The sequence below is a fragment of the Leopardus geoffroyi genome, chromosome B4, assembly GCF_018350155.1.
Source record: "Leopardus geoffroyi isolate Oge1 chromosome B4, O.geoffroyi_Oge1_pat1.0, whole genome shotgun sequence".
Lineage (NCBI taxonomy): Eukaryota > Metazoa > Chordata > Mammalia > Carnivora > Felidae > Leopardus > Leopardus geoffroyi.
In genome coordinates this window covers 77,358,655-77,374,845 of record NC_059341.1, presented here as the reverse complement: position 1 = coordinate 77,374,845, position 16,191 = coordinate 77,358,655, and the positions used below count along the sequence as shown (strand labels likewise).

Genomic DNA, 16,191 nt, shown 5'->3' with positions numbered 1-16,191 from the left:
AGGGACTCACCCTTGGGCCTCTCTCCTCACCCCAAAGGATCCTCACCTGAATGTCTTCCAGGAAAAGAAGGAGGGAAAAGCCAAAGTTAAAAGCTCTGATGCCAAGTGGCTTACAATTCTCTTGCAGACTCTGGGTTTAAGGAAGAAGAGGACAGGACAGAAAAGAAGGCAGCTAAAGCATTCACTGTCCTTGAGAGGTTTTGAGCTTCCTTCAAGTCTGTCTTGGGTTTCCAAGCTACCACATGGGCTCCCTCAGGTTACTGGCTAGTTTGCAAGAAGCCAGAAAGGGGGAGGCAAGACCTGGGGCAGCTATAACTTCTGTGGAGCTTTGTGGTCTCAGATCTTGTAATGGAGAAGTGGTGTGTGTGATTTGGGGCACAGGAAGAGACCGGAAAGAATACATTGAGGGGCACCTGGATGGCTCAGTCGGTTAAGCATCTGACTTCGGCTCAGGTCATGATTTCACAGTTTGTTAGTTTGAGCCCTGCTTTGGGCTCTCTGCTGTCAGCACAGAGCCCGCTTCAGATCATCTGCCGCCCCCCACCCCCGCCACCACTCCCCCGCTCACACTGTCTCTCTCTCAAAAATAAACATTAAAAAAAAGAAAGAACACATTGAACAGTCCAGGGCCCTACATCACCCACAGCCATTTGAGAAGAGAAGCAGCTCCGGTTTCTAGGCCGAACTGGAATGGGACAAATGGCTCTAACACTCCAGCTGTCCCTGCACCTTGGCCTAGAGGGCAGACGCCACTGTCTGCTCATGTGCTGACCTCCTGGCTTGGCAGATTGCTGAGTGGGTGTTTTCATCCCTCTGGGCCACTGCTGGCCGCCAACAGCAATGAGCACTAGGCTAGAGGGGAGTCTGTGTGCAACCACTGTGTAAGAGTAAATGGGCTCAAGGGCAAGTCTGTGGAGAAAAGGTTTTTCTAAGTTCTAGGGACTGCCTGAGAAGAGCCCACCATATTCCCCTCCCATGGCCAGGGAGTTCCCATAGGGAAACATACACGAAGTTGGTAGTTGGTTTCCCTTAGGAGTAAAGTTGCACCTGCTACAAAGCCAGCCTCCCACAGATCGCTCCATTATTGCACTGGCACAGAGACAAAGGCACCAGTGCCAAGTGCCAGCTGGGAACACTGATTATGGGTGATGGAAGAGAAAGAATGCTTCTGTCCCTGGTGCATATGATGGGAATCCCAGAGAATGGACGCTTATGCATAAAACAACCCCCTTGTTTTTGCCTAAATGCTTCCTTCTCTCATTTTGCCCTTAAAATCATCTTACTAAGTATGGAGACAAAGAAATTGTGCATTTATATACGAATAAAGAGTGTGCAGATTCAGAATTGGCTCATCACAGGAAGTTATCTATACTAGAGCTCTTTTCCCAAGAGCAAACTGTAGATTATTTGCTTGAAATTAATAATGGTTCATCAGCCATTCATTACACATGTAATTAGCCTGGGTAAAAACAGATGCCATGTCAATGTCCTTGACATCAATTTTTTCCACTCCCAAGTTCTCACCCCACACGTTCTTCTGTTTTTCCTACTCAAGTCTGGTAAACCCCCAAGTTCCAAATTGGGAACAGGCTGCATCCTTGGTGGGTTTGACTGCATGCAGGCAATACTTGGGTGTTCCCATCCGTGGAGGCGAAGGAGAATTTTTTTACAACTTTGGACTGCATTGCGCTCATCCTACATTCTAAACCCCATCATGGGTAGAACCAAGCTAGACACCACCACCAGGTGGGAAGCTGGCACATTATGATGCGAACTGCAGAATTTCATGCTTCTGCGGACAGATCAATCCTGAGCAGTCTCCTCAACTCTGCAGAGGGGCTGATTATTTGTAGTATGGAGAGGACAACACAACACTTCTCTGCTGGCCTGAAGAACTGAAATCTCACTCAGGACCATGAAGTGGATCCTTAGAGGGACAGCAGGCAGAGGAACACAGTCTTCAGTTGTGCAGGCCCTACCTAGATAGGAGCCCTGAGAAGAGGAACTCCTCTACAGGTGGCTCAGGATCGTCAAGCCTAAGGAATCACAGGCACTCAAGGGCAGTGCTCTTGAGCCAACAGGTGCTGTGGGGAGCTCAGAAGGTTAGGGGGGATGGCAGTGTCGTGGTCTTGTTAATACCTCCCGAACAAGAGCCGGGGGCGGGACTCTTAGATCCAGTGAGGAAGGCCAATAATCCCAACCAGCACCTGGCCTGCTTGGACCACTGGGCTGACAGAGCAAGCTCTAAGGTGAGAACCTGATGTCCGCAGGGTAGAAACCTTGTTTTCCACCATATTCCTAGTGCCTAGCACCACAGCTGGCACACAGCAGGTGCTCAATACATAATTGTCAAATAAAACGAATAAACACCATGAGCATGGCTAATGGGATTCAGAGAAAGAGCTCAGGGAATCGCTCTCCCTCAGCAGGTAGGGGGACCCATCCTTCAGAAGATTCTTTTATTAAAACTGGGTGACATCGATAAGGGGACAGTACAAAAAAAATTTTGGTCCATGAAAAAAACATAATAATTCAGTTAATAAAAACAGTTATCTTCAACAGGGACACTATGTAGGAGTGCTGAGCTTCCTTCTCATGGTTCCAGCCCCAAGGACAGAGGTTGTCCAGTGTCTCTGTGGGGAGAACCTTTTAAGGGAGGGGTGGGATAATGGCAGGAAGGGGAAGATGGGGAGAAAATTCTGCTGTCCTCAGTGGGGAACACGCAGGGATATGGGGCTGGAAGATGTGCTCGCAGGAGCCTGAGGAGGGGGTGGGGAAGCAGGGGCTTTGTCAGTTCTGTGGGGTTAGAGCCCAGGCTGAACGGAATTCCCCCTCTGTGCCCAGCTGTCTCCCACCCTGCTATGTTGAGTCTGCGAGCCTGGGATATGCTAACTCGGGGTGATACAACCTGGAAGAAGAATCTGAGGCTCTCCTGGAAAGATGCAAAACCATCTCAGTTCCAAGGGGCCAAGATCACAAGGTCCTGCTGCTACCTGAGGGGTCTGAAGCTTTGAGGGCAGGGGCTGGAGAGTCACAATCCTGTGAGGCAGGGAGAGGGAAGAGTCACAAACCCAACTCAGAGCTATTCGCTAGCCCTAGGCGCTTTCACTCCTCAGTGCCCTAGAAGTCACCAGTGGGTGTCAACTGGGCAAACAAGGGACAGGAAGACAGGGATGGCCCAGGGCTTTTACCCGTTTGATTTCAGGCCTGTTTCTCCATGAAAGGATGAGGGAGGCAGGGTGGAGTGAACAAATGAGTCACACCTCCAAGCAACAGCAGGAACAGCCTCTGCTGGCAATGATAGTACCCCCAGGTTAGATCCCTGGGGCTCTGACAGGGAAAGGCAAGATCCCCCCACCCAAATGCCCTGAATTAGGACAGATGGATAGCAGAGGAATCCTACAAAGAGCAGCTATAGGGAGTGTGCTGGGAGGGAGCAACAGTTAAAAAACAAACTCCAATACTGATGTGGACCCCCTACGAGGGAGTAAGAGAAGCACTGAGGCAGCAGGCCAATCCAGAGGGCTGTGGACTGACCTGGGGCTCAGTGGAGCCCAAGAACCAGGGTTCCTTTAGTGCTAGAGGGCAACAAGTGAAGGAGGGGTGTGCTCCAAACCTGTGGAGGGAAGGAAGGAAATTGGATTCTGTTATCAGGAGAGCCAAGATCAACTAGCTTATAGAGTGCCCCCAGGCCTGAGTCTCAGAGAAGGGGCTAAAGCTCCCAACTCCTGGGTCTCTGAAGGGCAGGGTCAGTGTAGCCGGTCCCCTTGAAGACCACCTGGCCTTAGGCCCAATCCATTCAATGCACTGATTACCACTACAGGTTCTCTCTAACACTATCTAGAGGTCCTATGTAGACCAGGGGAGGGTAGAGGCACATGGGAACTTTGTGGGGCAAAGGGAAGCTGGGGGACAGGAAGGGATGGGGTGGGAGAAGAGGGTAACAGGTGTCTTATGAGACAGAAATGTGAGACCCTCTTCATTCTGGTGTTGTCCTTGAACCAACAGCATCCCCTGGAAGGCCCCAAGCAAGACCAAGGCAGGTGCTATGAGGCAGGCAGCACAGGGCCCAAATAAGAATCGGTGCAGCCGAATCAGGGCTGTGAGGGAGGCCCTATGTATTTCGAATTCCCAGGGCTTGCTCTAATTCTTGTCGTCTCTGCTGCACCTAGGGAGAAAGCAGTGAAGAGAATAGATGACACAAACCAGAAGCTGGTACCTAATATCCTGACCCCCACCAGGGGTTCAGACCCCTTGCTTTTTGTCAGTTTCCCGTGCCCAGGCGCCTACCTTGGAGTAGAAGTATCGGCACACAGCCTCCTGGGCCCAAGGCTGGAAGTAAAACTCAGCTCGGCGCTCTTCCTCTGGGTTCCCCACCACATCAGTCATGGTCTGGAGGATACGGGAGGGGAAAAGAGAGAACACGCTTGTGTCCCTCCTTCGCACCTGTCATGGACTGAATTGTAGCCCCCCAAAAGATGTCAAAATCCTAACCCCCTAGTGCCTGTGAATGTGACCTTATTTGGAAATAGGGTCTCTGGAGATGATCAAGTTAAGATGAGGTCATTAGAGTGGGCCTAATCCAACAAGACTGGTATCCTTATAAAAAGGGGGAACTTGGACAGAGACAGACATGCACAAAGGGAAGATGACGTGAAGACACAGGGAGAACACCATCTGCAGACCAAGGAATGCCTAAGGGCCATCACAAGCTAGGAGAGTGCCTCGGAACAGGTTCTACCTCACAGCCCTCGGAAGGAACCAGCCCTGCTGGCCCCTGACTTCAGACTTCTAGCCTCTGGATAAACAGTAAATACCTGTTGTCAGAGCCACCCGGCTGGCAGTACTTTACTATGGCAGCCCTAGCAAATTACTGCCACCACAACCAAAGTCACCTCCTGCCATCAACAAGTCATTGCTTTGTCCAGGGACCCTTTCTGGCTCCCCTCTTCCCTTGTTCCTCTGCGCAGCCTCTATAATTCTAGTCACAGTCACCACAGGATAGGAGAAAACTGAGAAGACATTTCCACTCATTCAGCTCATTTCCACCTTCTTGCCTGAGCTCATAGTGCTCCCCTCTCTGAGAACGACCTCAAATCCCAACTTCGCCACAGAGAACTCCCCAGCTATCCTAGCCTCATCCATCTCCGTTCTCCTTTGAATCACCTCATCGGTAGTGGTGAGTTCTGATAACGTCTTACATGGTTTACAACTTTGTAAGTAATACTAGTCTGTTCCTTTCCCTACAAAAGAAAATAACCTGGCCTGAAATAATCCTTTCTTTACTTTTGCTAAGACTTCCTTGCCCCACCCTCCTCCTCCTTATCAAAACCTTCCATTCTCAAGGGCACCTGGGTGTCTCAGTTGGTTAAACATCCGATTTCAGCTCAGGTCATGATCTTGCGGTTTGTGAGTTCAAGCCCCGCATGGGACTGTGTGCTGACAGCCGGAGCCTGTTTCAATTTCTGTGTCTTCCTCTCTCTCTCTGCCCCTCCCCTGCTCTCGCTCGCACTCTCTCTCAAAAATAAACAAACGTTAAAAAAAACTAAAAACAAAACAAAAACCTTCCATTTTGTACAATCCTCAGAATGCCTATTTACTGGAAGGGATGCTGCCTGATTCATAAGTCATTGAATAAAACCAATTAGACCCTCAAATTTTAAATCAACCAATCAATCCTATTAGCCTACTTTCTCCAAACAGAATGCAGGCTGCTTGGACAGGAGAGATCCAATTTTCTGCTCTGCATCTCCTACTATATGGTACACAGTGACACCTCATAGTAAATAGTAGATAAACACTTGATGGTTCCACCTCCGATTCCCTACTTGATTGTAAAGTGGACCCTAGAACATGCTAAAGAAAATCTGGTCCTTCACTCCCCTCTCTGGCTCTTCTACCAGATGCTACAGAAATAAAGCAAATGTGTGCCCCACTGACCTAAGTTTCTTTGCACCTTTCCTAGGTTCTTTACCTTGAGGTCCCGGCATTGGGACTGAAGCCAATCATTGATGAAACCCTGAGGGTCTCTGGCAAAGCTCAGCATGAACTCCCGCTGGGTCTTCAGCTGATTGATAGTTTCTATTGTCTCATGGATCTGAAAGGAGAAGGAAGCTCATAACATTTTCAAACTAGGAAATGCAAAGTTAAATGGCAGACACTGTCTGACATCTCCATGTGCCTGCCACTCCCAGCCCAGGTCCGGAGTGCCACCCAGAGCCCTAACTGCTCCAGCACTCGACATTCTTTCAGCAGGTATATAGTTTTCCTTCTGGTCTCCACAGGGTCCGCTATGGGTGAAACTACATGGTGAATACTTAATCCACAGCACAAATGGGTCCAAAAACACTCTCAGGTAGAAAAGCAGTGGTACACACAGCTGTCTCAAAAGCTATGGTCTAGGGGTTTCTTCCTGCCCTTTTCTCATTCTCTGTACTCTTCCTGGCAACCTCATTCACTTGCATATCTTCCATTACCAATGACAGGTTAGGGAGTCCTCAGTAGGCAGACCAGAGTCCATTTTCTAAACTTCAACCAATCCAACTGCTTGACTTCTCAAGGCTCCTGAAACTCTCCAAAACATAATTCACTACCTTTTCCCCAACACTCACTTCTCCTCCTGTTCTCCAGTTGCCAATCTGAATAAATACTACTATCCACCCAAGCTAAAAACCTGGGAGTCATGCCTCCTTCTCCCTCAAGCCTCACCCCACCATCCCCATCAAAATAGTATCCAAATCTCTTCAGTTCCACTTAGACACCTCTCAGGTCTACTTATTTTCATCCTCACTGTCAGTACCACAAATTTAGGCCCTCAACACACCTCACATGCGTTACTGCACTGGCCTCCTAACTGGGCTTCCTGCCTCCAGATTAGAACTCACTCTCCACCTTCCTGCAGGTGATCATTCTAAATGCAAAGAGCAGGACTTCCTCCTGTCTTCAGGACAAAATACAAACCAGCTCTCCCTATATCAAAGCTTCTTCACGACTAAGATCCTGCTTCCCTACCAGGTTTCCTTTCTCCAAACTTCCTATCCGTAGCTAGCACCCTGAGATACAGCTAGCACACGGAACGGCTTGTACTTCTTAAACGCCAGGCTCACTCTCTCATCTTTCGACCTTTACATACGCTGTTCCCTCTTTCTGGAATGTCTTCTGCCTCCCACGCCCCTAAGCACCACTGTCCCTTCTCCCCTTTCCTTAACTCTTGTCCTTCAAGATTTAGTTGGGGCATCAACTCTTCCAGGAAAGCCACCCTGTTCTCCTTTGCGTTCCTCAGAGCATTTCTGGCTTTACCCGCATGGACTATGTCTAATAAGGATAGTAATAGGAAGAGCAGCAGTTACCATTTGTTCTTACGTGCCAGATGCAGAGTCATCCTTATCTACGTGGTCTCATTTAATCCTCATAACAACCCTTACAGAAAAGTTCTTATAATCTCTATTTCGCAGTTCAGAACCTGAGGCTCAAAGCTATTAAAAGTTATAGCCAGAATCAGTGTCTGGCTGCAACCGGCACCAAGCACAGTACCTGGAATATATTAGGTGTTAATATATTTTAAATGAACACCAAGAGTCAAAAGACAGCCTAGAAGCTACGACAGGAGGCTGGTGACACCCAAGCCACCCTGGGCAGGGGCCCCTACCTTGTTGTCTAGAGTAGCAATCTCCTGCTGGCTGGCAGTAGACAGCAGAAAAGAATTCATCTGGGTCTTCAGAGTATCATCCACTTCCACATCAATGTCGTAACAGGCGGTCTTTTTCTGATCATTCGGGTCAACACTGGGGAGGAAACCAAAGGAGCCTGGTAAAGGGCTTGTCCCCTAAGACCTATTTACACAGGGTCAAGAAGAAGGCCCAAGAATGAAGGGTTTGACTGCAAAAAGGCACAAGAGAACTTTTGTGTGACAGAAATTTCCTGTACCTTCTTTGTGGTGGCAGCTGCTACATGTGTTACATTTGACAAAGTCTCAAACTGTATTCCAAGTGTGTGTGACCTACTGTATATAAACCTCAATAAAGCTGTACTGTTTTTTAATCAATGGTAAAAATTCAAACGGTACAAAAAATATCCAGGGAAAATTAAGTTTCTCCCTCCCCAAAGGAAACCAATACTGTAGTATCTTATATGTCTTTCTCCCTGTTAAACCAAAATTGACCTGAAAATAAATTCTAATAAAACACATGCCAGGGCGCCTGGATGGCTCAGGTGGTTAAGAGTCTGACTCTTGATCTCAGCTCAGGTCTTGATCTCAGGGTCATGAGTGCAAGCCCCGTGTTGGGCTCCCTGTGTTGGTGGGCATGGAGCCTACTTAAAACACACACACGTACACACACTGTACAAAAGTGGTTTAACCTTACACACAGGAACCCAGGACAGATCAGTTTCTAATGATCCAACACATAAGTTGGAGGAGTTACCATTGGCTGAGTGATGGTTCATATAAAGACAGAAGACCTTTATTGGAATTAATATGGAGTAAGGGAAAGAAAGCAGAGAGTCTACAGCCAGCCACCTGCTGCCGTGAGGAGGAGGAAGGGCATTCCTTCACTCCTTGTATGCGGAGACACTTTTGCCCATCCATCTTGTGAACAAAAAAGTGGAAGGAGATAACGGAATTGGGAGTCTCAGATTAGAATGTTTTACCATCCACAGAAGAGACGGCAGCCCATCAGCGATGAGCCGGTACATGTCTAATAAATGATTCTCCAAAAGAGGAGGAAAAAAAAAAGCTAATTTGTAGCATCTGCTGATTTCTGTGGTTTAAATATTCCCAACGTGGCTGACTTCAAGCTGTCAACGTTAGGTCACTGATCAAGGAGTTGGGAAGAGATGTGCAGTTAAGACATCATGACACAGGTATCCCCTGGTTTCGGATTCACGTTACGCCACTATGCTTTTCTGAAAGGCCTAGTCTTTCTGAAGAAAATTTTCACATTTACGAAAACAGGCAAAAAGCAAAAACAGCGTTCAGCATTTATTTTGCAGCAGCATTATAGAGGCAGCACACACCCTGAGGAGCAAACGACACCACCAATCTCCTCCTCCGGGAAATACCCTTGGCATCTCAGCATCAAGCCGCTACAGCTTTGAGTTGTATCCGTGAGCATGTGTGCTTTATTTCATCATATTTTATGCAAAAGAGGTTATTTGGGGGGTCTGGGATGCTCAAAATTTTTTCCATAAAAATTAACAGAAATCACTTTTTTGCTTTGTGCCGTTTCGGCTTATGAAAGTTTTCATAGGAATGCTCATACTTTGGGATAGTAGAGGAAACTGCCTAGTACTTCCGCTATACATATGCAACTAATAAGATGTAATAAGGTGAGAAATGATGAGTTTTTGAGTATGTGTTACCCTCGTTTCTCCTGTAACATATTTTTTAACGTTTATGTATTTTGAGAGAGAGCACACGCATACAAGTGGGGAAGGCACAGAGAGGGAGAGAGAGAATCCCAAGCAGAATCCACACTCAGTGTGGAGCCCAATGCAGGGCTTGATCCCAGGACCAATCCCAGGACCAATCCCAGGACCGTGAGATCATGACCTGAGCCAAATCAAGAGTCGGACACTTAACTAAGCCACCCAGGCGCCCCACTCTAATGTAGTAAGTTGTAAGTTTATATGTAACTTAAGTAACTGCTATTGGACCACCTGCTTCCTGAAAATTTAACAACTGCCTTACGCAAGTTGGTACCAGCCCACCCCAGCACAGTGCTGCCTCTCACACATACACCTGCTTACCTGATGACATGATTAATGATGATGGGCTCTGGTGGCATAAGCAAGGCATGGAGCCGTTGAGGGATCTCTGAGAACTTCATACGTTGAGACTCAAAGATCTATGTGAAAGAGGAAAAGCAGCTAAGAAGTTGGCATTTTTTTTTTTTTAAACATTTATTGATTTTTGAGACAGAGAGAGACAGAGCATGAACCGGGGAGGGTCAGAGAGAGGGAGACACAGAATCTGAAACAGGCTCCAGGCTCTGAGCTGTCAGCACAGAGCCCGACGCAGGGCTCGAACTCACAGACTGCGAGATCATGACCTGAGCCGAAGTCAGCCGCTCAACCGACTGAGCCACCCAGGCGCCCCAGGAAGTTGGCATTTTGAGCACAAAACTAATACTCTACTGGTCTTTGGCAAAGAATGGATCCTTTTCTTACCTGCTGGAGGTACTTGTCACAGATGACAAACTCCCGCTCATGAGGGTCCTGGAGCTTGTGTGTCTTAATATATTGCCACAGTGCTTGGATGATCACTGGACGGGTCTGGGTGTGGATGCCCAGGAGCCGAGCCAGGCGAGGGTCTAATTTAAACTGGGGAGGCTGCAGAGAACCAAAGAGTACAGGGATGAATCTAGTGAGCTGGGTCCACATGCATTTTGGGGTGCTTTAGCCGGGCCATACATTCAAGCCATTTGACAAGCACTAATGTACTGTTTTCTCTGGGACCAAAAAACACTAGGAGGAGCTCAGAGACAACCAAGACCCTATCCCTATATCTCAGGAGCTTAGAGTCTGGTGACAAAGTACCCACAACTAGATTTAAACCTTTAAATATCGGGCCGCCAATGGGATGTGGCTGTGAAAGCTGGATCCCCTGACTTCACCACAGAATACCTGGTAGTCCAGCATCAGTAGGACAGTACACCGTACATTCACATCTCCTGGCCGCTTCACCTGGAAGCCATCCGTCTCCTGGGTAGTGGCGGTCCTGTGCCACTACAGAGAGGAAGATGTCAGGGGGAGCTCTCCCACAGGAAGAGCTGGGGTGGGAGGGAAGAGCTTCTGTAATGACTGAATATTCAACTTTGATTACTGAGGCTATTGGAAAAGAGCAATAGCATAAGACATTTTTAAATACTGCATAAAGCTCTGGGATTACTGTCTGTATATAAGCAGATTAACCTTTTGATTCTGTACAGGGTCACATTTAAATTAGCCGAAATTTTCAGTGGTAATTTTATCCACAAAATGGTTAATACACATGTACATGGTAAAATAACATAGCTATCATTTCTTGAATATTTACTATGGACAAGAGTCTTCTAAGACACTTCCCTGGGATCATCTCATTTAATTCCCACAACATCCACATAAGATAGGCACAACTAAACCTATTTTACAGGTGAGCAAACTAATGCTTAGAAGAGTGAAGTTAACTTGCCCAAGATCAAACAACCACTAAGTGGTGGCCCTGTGATTTGAGCTCTGGCATGTCTGATTCTAAAGCCCACGTTCTTAACCACTATACTCTACTGCTATAAAGTCCAGTTAAATATATTTACAAATTTCTATTGGTTCTATGACTTACTTCCCTTATTAGATGGTAAAGACCTTCCCATGTCTCTTAGTGGTTGAGGTTAAGGGGCTGCAGCTACACTGGCAAAGAAAGGAGCAGGTTAAGTTCATTTAGAGAGCTGGACTGTCTCATTCTGTTTTGACTGTACCCCAAAGAATACTGTCGTTAACACGGTCTTCAGAACATTGTATAACCAGGCATTACAACAAAGGGTTTTTGCTGATGTGGAAAGTGAATCTAAACAGGGACCAAAAGAAAGTCCCAGATCTATCGATGGAGGTAACCCTGCAGGGACTCGAACTCTATTACTTAACCCCCTTAATGACAGTACCTGCTATCAGGAAAAAGTATGAGTAGGGTGTGGATAACTACATCTCACCATTATTAATAAGCAAGATGCACAGATGGCCTGGGATGTGTAAGAGGCCTCCATTAGAATTTCCCTTGAGGCAGCAACCAGGATAACATTAAAAACGTGGGACAAGGCAGCCTGTAAGAGCTCTTGGGTCCAAACAGTACCAGAACTAAACAGCTAGTGCCACCTGGAGGTCAGTGTACACACTGCAACGGTAGTACTGCGTGCTAGGGGTTACCCTTTCTTTAAACCTCCCCCTCACCCTAAACATTAAAGTTTGGCTCCCACGTTCATCATCTTCCAGTTATGGAGTCAAAGTCTACAGGACAGAACTACTCACTTCTACCAGATGGTTGTCTGGCCCATACAGGTCTTTGTCCAGTTCGATCACCAAGGACTTAAAAAAAGAAGAGAATTTCCTCTTTTGTTTGGTGGCATCATATTTGGACAAGGCTGACTAGAGGAGAGAGAGAAGAGGTCATGTTAGAAAAGACCAGAGAAATTTCTCAAGACAAAGTCCCATAAAAAAAGGAACCCACACAACAGTTGGGGGGGGGGGGGGACTCAAAAATGTCTTCTGAATCTCCCTCAGGAGATGACAAAGCAGGTGTCTGTAGGTATTAAGCCGGTCAGGGTAGCCACAGAACCCTGAAGAAGCAGCCTATAACATGTACAGGGTCACTGACTTACCCACCTCATTTCCCTAAAGGAAATGAGGCAAGTTAAGCCAAACTGTTGCCCATAACAAAGCGAGTCTGAACAGAGAAAAGTCTGACTCTAGAGGGGAAATGAATCACAGGCAATAATCAGCCAGAACAAAAACAGCTTTATTTGGATGGAATGATACCACCAGCAGATGGACTGGACCTATATAGAGGAGGAAGCTCTGACACAGAGCCCCGGTTCTCCTTCAAAAATGCATTCTAATTAGCTTGCTTATGAATAGCTAAAAACAGACCATCAGAGAGTGTAAGGGAATAAAAGGTGAGCTTCCCCAAGGAGCTTCTGGGATGGGAAGTAGAGGGCTAACACCCGTCAGCTGATATTCCCCATGATGCAAAGAAAAATATCTCACTTAAACTACGAAAGGCTGGAGAATGAAAATTGGGAAGGTGGAGATACCACAGTGGGAATCAAGGACCTCATGGACAGAGAGGAAAACATGTCTTCAAATGCTAAGTGCAAAGTCACTTGACTTTAGAGAAACAAAAAACACAAACTGAATAATCTGCAAAGGCTAAGTCCAACGGCCAGCACCATTAGGAGGAAGGTAAACAACAAATCAAATCCCAGAACAATAAGGTTCTCGATATGATACCACAGCAAGGGCCAAGCTGTGGGAGCCAGACACAAAGCACCATTGTCTTTTAGTGCAGGGAACACAGTGACTCTCTCCCTGCTGTTCGCAATAGGAGCTGTGAGCACCAGTCAGGATTCTTGCCAACCAGACAACACTGCTTGCTCCCAGAAGCTTCCACCCTAGATGTCAACCACAGCGGACTTTGAACTCACATCCTCCAGGAGCCGTCCTTCTACCCGAAGCTCCCAGGAAGCCACAGTCCCTTCCCCATCCTCGGCATCTGACTTAGCCGGATTGAAAGTGTTAGAAATGAAAATTCGCAGCTTCCGTTTTTGCTGAAGAAAGCAGAAACAGGATTGATGGTGGGGCTTCAGTGGTTTGATATTTAAAGAATCTCCCCAACCCCCCAAATTACTCCTAACAGACTGGCTTACTATCTACCCAGTCCCTGGACTGGGTAGATTGAGATTCCATCTAGAAGAATATAGTCCACTGGCCTGAGTGCAACTGCACAAGCTAGGATTGCAAATAGACAAAGTCATGCAAGGTGCCAGGTTCCCAAGGTGGCAGAGGAGTTACAGCAAAAACAGGGACAGGGTATATTTCTGGTGCAGGAGATATCAAAAGCCCCTCCCCCTTTGCTGTTCAGTTCTAATGTAATTCTCAGTTCGTAGGCGGATGGGAGAGATATAATTTAAATGCCAAGGAGAGCCGTGCTGCGCCTTTGATTTCTCATCCTAAGCTTATGGAAGGTTCCCGAGTCCTCTCCTTTGGCGCTCTGCCTAGCACTCTCCTGCATTACCTTGATGGGACGTTTCAAGGCCTCCTGGATATCTAGCCGTTTCCTCATGATAGTCTGGTCCAGCTTCCTTTCAAAAGCCAAGAGATCCATATAGGCCTGGGATTCTGGTACCAGTTCACGAATCTTAGGAACAAAAAGGCATCATTGAGATCTAGAGCTGACCGTCTCTATTTTCAAACTCAGCACATCCTCAAGAAGATCTACGTCCTGGACTCACCCTTTGAGGTAGAATTTTGTCAGCCATCTTCTTTTTCTTTGCACTGTTTGGAATAAATACTGTGATCAGGTTGGGATGGAACTAGCCAGAACATGAAGACAGACTGGTCAGCACCTCCATTTATAGGAAAATGAAGGAACTGCAAAGCGTCTCTCAAATCAAAGACACTCCGCCTACCCCAACCCCCACCCATGTGAGGCATTCTGAAGAATGAGCACCCATCTGACACAGCACCACCACTTCTGGATTCAGGTTCTCCCACTACCTGTGTCCTCACGGGCTCCCTCCCTCTTTCCCTCCCTCCCTCCCTCCCCTACCCCAGGGTCATCTTACTTGTGGTTTCGATTTTGGACCGCCTGCTGCTGGACCTGCTGTATCTGCTGAGGCGCAGGTCTCTTGCGGGACTGGTCCATCCCTGACTGGGCCAGGCCAGGTCGGACTGAAGGATTCCCCCCATAGCCAGGGGGTCCCATGGAAGGTCCCTGAGGTGTCATTCGGCTGCCTGGCAGCATACCTGGTCTCTATAGAGAGGAAAGGACCCAGAGATGTCATGACTTCCCTACTAGCCCCACCAAGTAAGAGAAAGTGAAAGACGCCTGAGTTCTTTAAATGAAACAAGGTTGGCGGGGGGGGGGGGGGTGATGGAATACAACGGGAAGAGCCCTCTGTTTCTGAAATCCAAATAACTAGAGGTTCCTGTACTCCAGTTGCAGTTCCATAGGAATACAGCCCCAAACCTAAAACGTAGCTAGATTATACTCAAATTCTCTCCAGTCTATTTCATATCTGACATACTGGGCATCTTCTCTAAGTCCCACATAAGTTCCACGTTTACTCAAATGGTACTGGGAACTATCGTCTCCTTAGAAGCTGACCTCGATTGGCTAGCTACACCTTCTGCGTTCCTCTGGGCACTGGAGCTGCGCTGATCCTTTTGCACTCCAGTTCCCACATGCCCACCTTTGGCCCCACTTCATCCACGCTGTTTCCGTACCCTGACTCCCCAACGGAAACAATGCTCCCAGGAGAAGGTGGGGATGCTAACCGCCTCCCTTCCCTTCCTCCGCACTTGCCTCCCCTCACCCCCGCTCAGGGCCCAAATCCCTCCCAGGAGAGTCCCTCCTACTTCTCCCCCACCCCTGTCACTCCCAGGCCCCCGCTCGGCCCCGCCCCCAGCCCGCGCGCCCCTCCTCCTGCCCCACTCACCGGATAGGCCGCTCCGGGCATCGGGGAGCGGTACAGCCCTTGACCCGGCGCCGGGCCCATTCGCACGGGAGGCCCCGGAGTCCCGCCCGGGCCCAGGGCAGCCGCCGCGCCCGCCCCCCCTGAGGCTCCAGCGCCGCCGCTCGGAGCCACAGACTGAAAACCCGCCCGGGCCGCCATCTTCCCCGGAGCCGCTGCTGCAGCTGCACAAAGAACCGGAACCGGAACTCCCCCCGCCCCCCGCGCGCCCCCCGCGCGCCCGCCTGTCCACCCTGCCGGCCGGCCGGCACGGGAGGCTCAGGGCAGCGAGACTGTGGGCTAGAGGGGGGCGACAAGCGGAAAAGGCCTACTGACCACTCCCTCCCGTCTACACGGTCCGGGAGGGAAAACCATAGAGAACTCTGGGATAGAGAGGCCCTGTGAGCGGGCGCCCCCAGGCTGACGGGAGGAAGACGAGGCCCTAGAAAGAGGGACCACACCTCAACCTCAACGCTCTGATGACGGGGGTGATGGAGAAACTGCTTCAGTAGATTTAACTTGCAGTAGATTTAACTTTCCAAAGCGCTTTTTTTGTCTCCTTCTCTTATTGCTTCAAGCCTGGGGGCACTGAAGAAGCGAATGCACCGTTTATTCCATTTTACAAACTGGAGAGCTGATCTTAGTGAATGACTGGGCAAAGATCAACCAAGTTAGCAATAAAGCCAAAGCCCAGAATCCAGATCTTCTGGCTAATAGCCCAGAGGTCATTCCACAGATTCAGTGCAATAACTACCTCACGCCAGAACTTGGACCCAACTTTGTCCCTGACCTTTAAAACCTAAGCTGCTTCCAGATTTTATTTTGGATTTTGACCCTGCCCGCTCTCCAAAGAATCCTTTGTGCTAGGACTTCTCTTTGGGACCTTTGACCTCTCCCTCTTTCCCTGCCCAGTGGTTCAAACCATACCTGGTGTGATGGTCAGTCTGTCCCATCCCAGGAGAACCAGAGTCTCCTTTCTCAAGCCTCCTTA

General features: G+C 48.4%; 1 protein-coding gene across 8 annotated transcripts; it reads right to left on the bottom strand.

Annotated features, from left to right (window-relative positions):
* Positions 1-2,445: 2,445 nt before the first annotated feature.
* Positions 2,446-15,555, bottom strand: SMARCD1 (SWI/SNF related, matrix associated, actin dependent regulator of chromatin, subfamily d, member 1). Of its 8 annotated transcripts, none has more exons than XR_006709453.1 (15): positions 15,186-15,466; positions 14,313-14,500; positions 13,980-14,022; positions 13,763-13,885; positions 13,173-13,295; positions 12,001-12,117; positions 10,624-10,725; positions 10,168-10,329; positions 9,748-9,845; positions 7,649-7,784; positions 5,975-6,097; positions 4,291-4,392; positions 3,538-4,168; positions 3,192-3,288; positions 2,446-3,039 (listed from the first exon to the last, which is right to left on the bottom strand). XR_006709453.1 is itself a non-coding variant. In XM_045466239.1 (13 exons), the coding sequence occupies exons 1-13, from the start codon at positions 15,360-15,362 to the stop codon at positions 4,115-4,117; spliced, it is 1,548 nt and encodes a 515-aa protein (XP_045322195.1). In that variant the 5' UTR covers positions 15,363-15,555; the 3' UTR covers positions 2,446-4,114. The 8 variants fall into 8 exon arrangements, 1 of the variants encoding a protein (XP_045322195.1); XR_006709452.1 differs by having other exon boundaries at positions 2,446-3,288; positions 3,538-3,616; positions 3,975-4,168; XR_006709448.1 differs by lacking the exon at positions 3,192-3,288 and having other exon boundaries at positions 3,538-3,616; positions 3,975-4,168.
* Between the last annotated feature and the right edge of the window lie 636 nt (positions 15,556-16,191).

Excerpts from the sequence above, each read along its gene's own strand:
- SMARCD1 (XM_045466239.1), bottom strand. The coding sequence starts at position 15,362 with ATGGCGGCCCGGGCGGGTTTTCAGTCTGTGGCTCCGAGCGGCGGCGCT. Across the intron at positions 13,886-13,979 it reads ACAAAATTCTACCTCAAAGG|ATTCGTGAACTGGTACCAGA; the intron begins GTGAGTCCAGGA and ends TTTGTTCCTAAG. Across the intron at positions 6,098-7,648 it reads TTGCTACTCTAGACAACAAG|ATCCATGAGACAATAGAAAC; the intron begins GTAGGGGCCCCT and ends TTCTCCTTTCAG.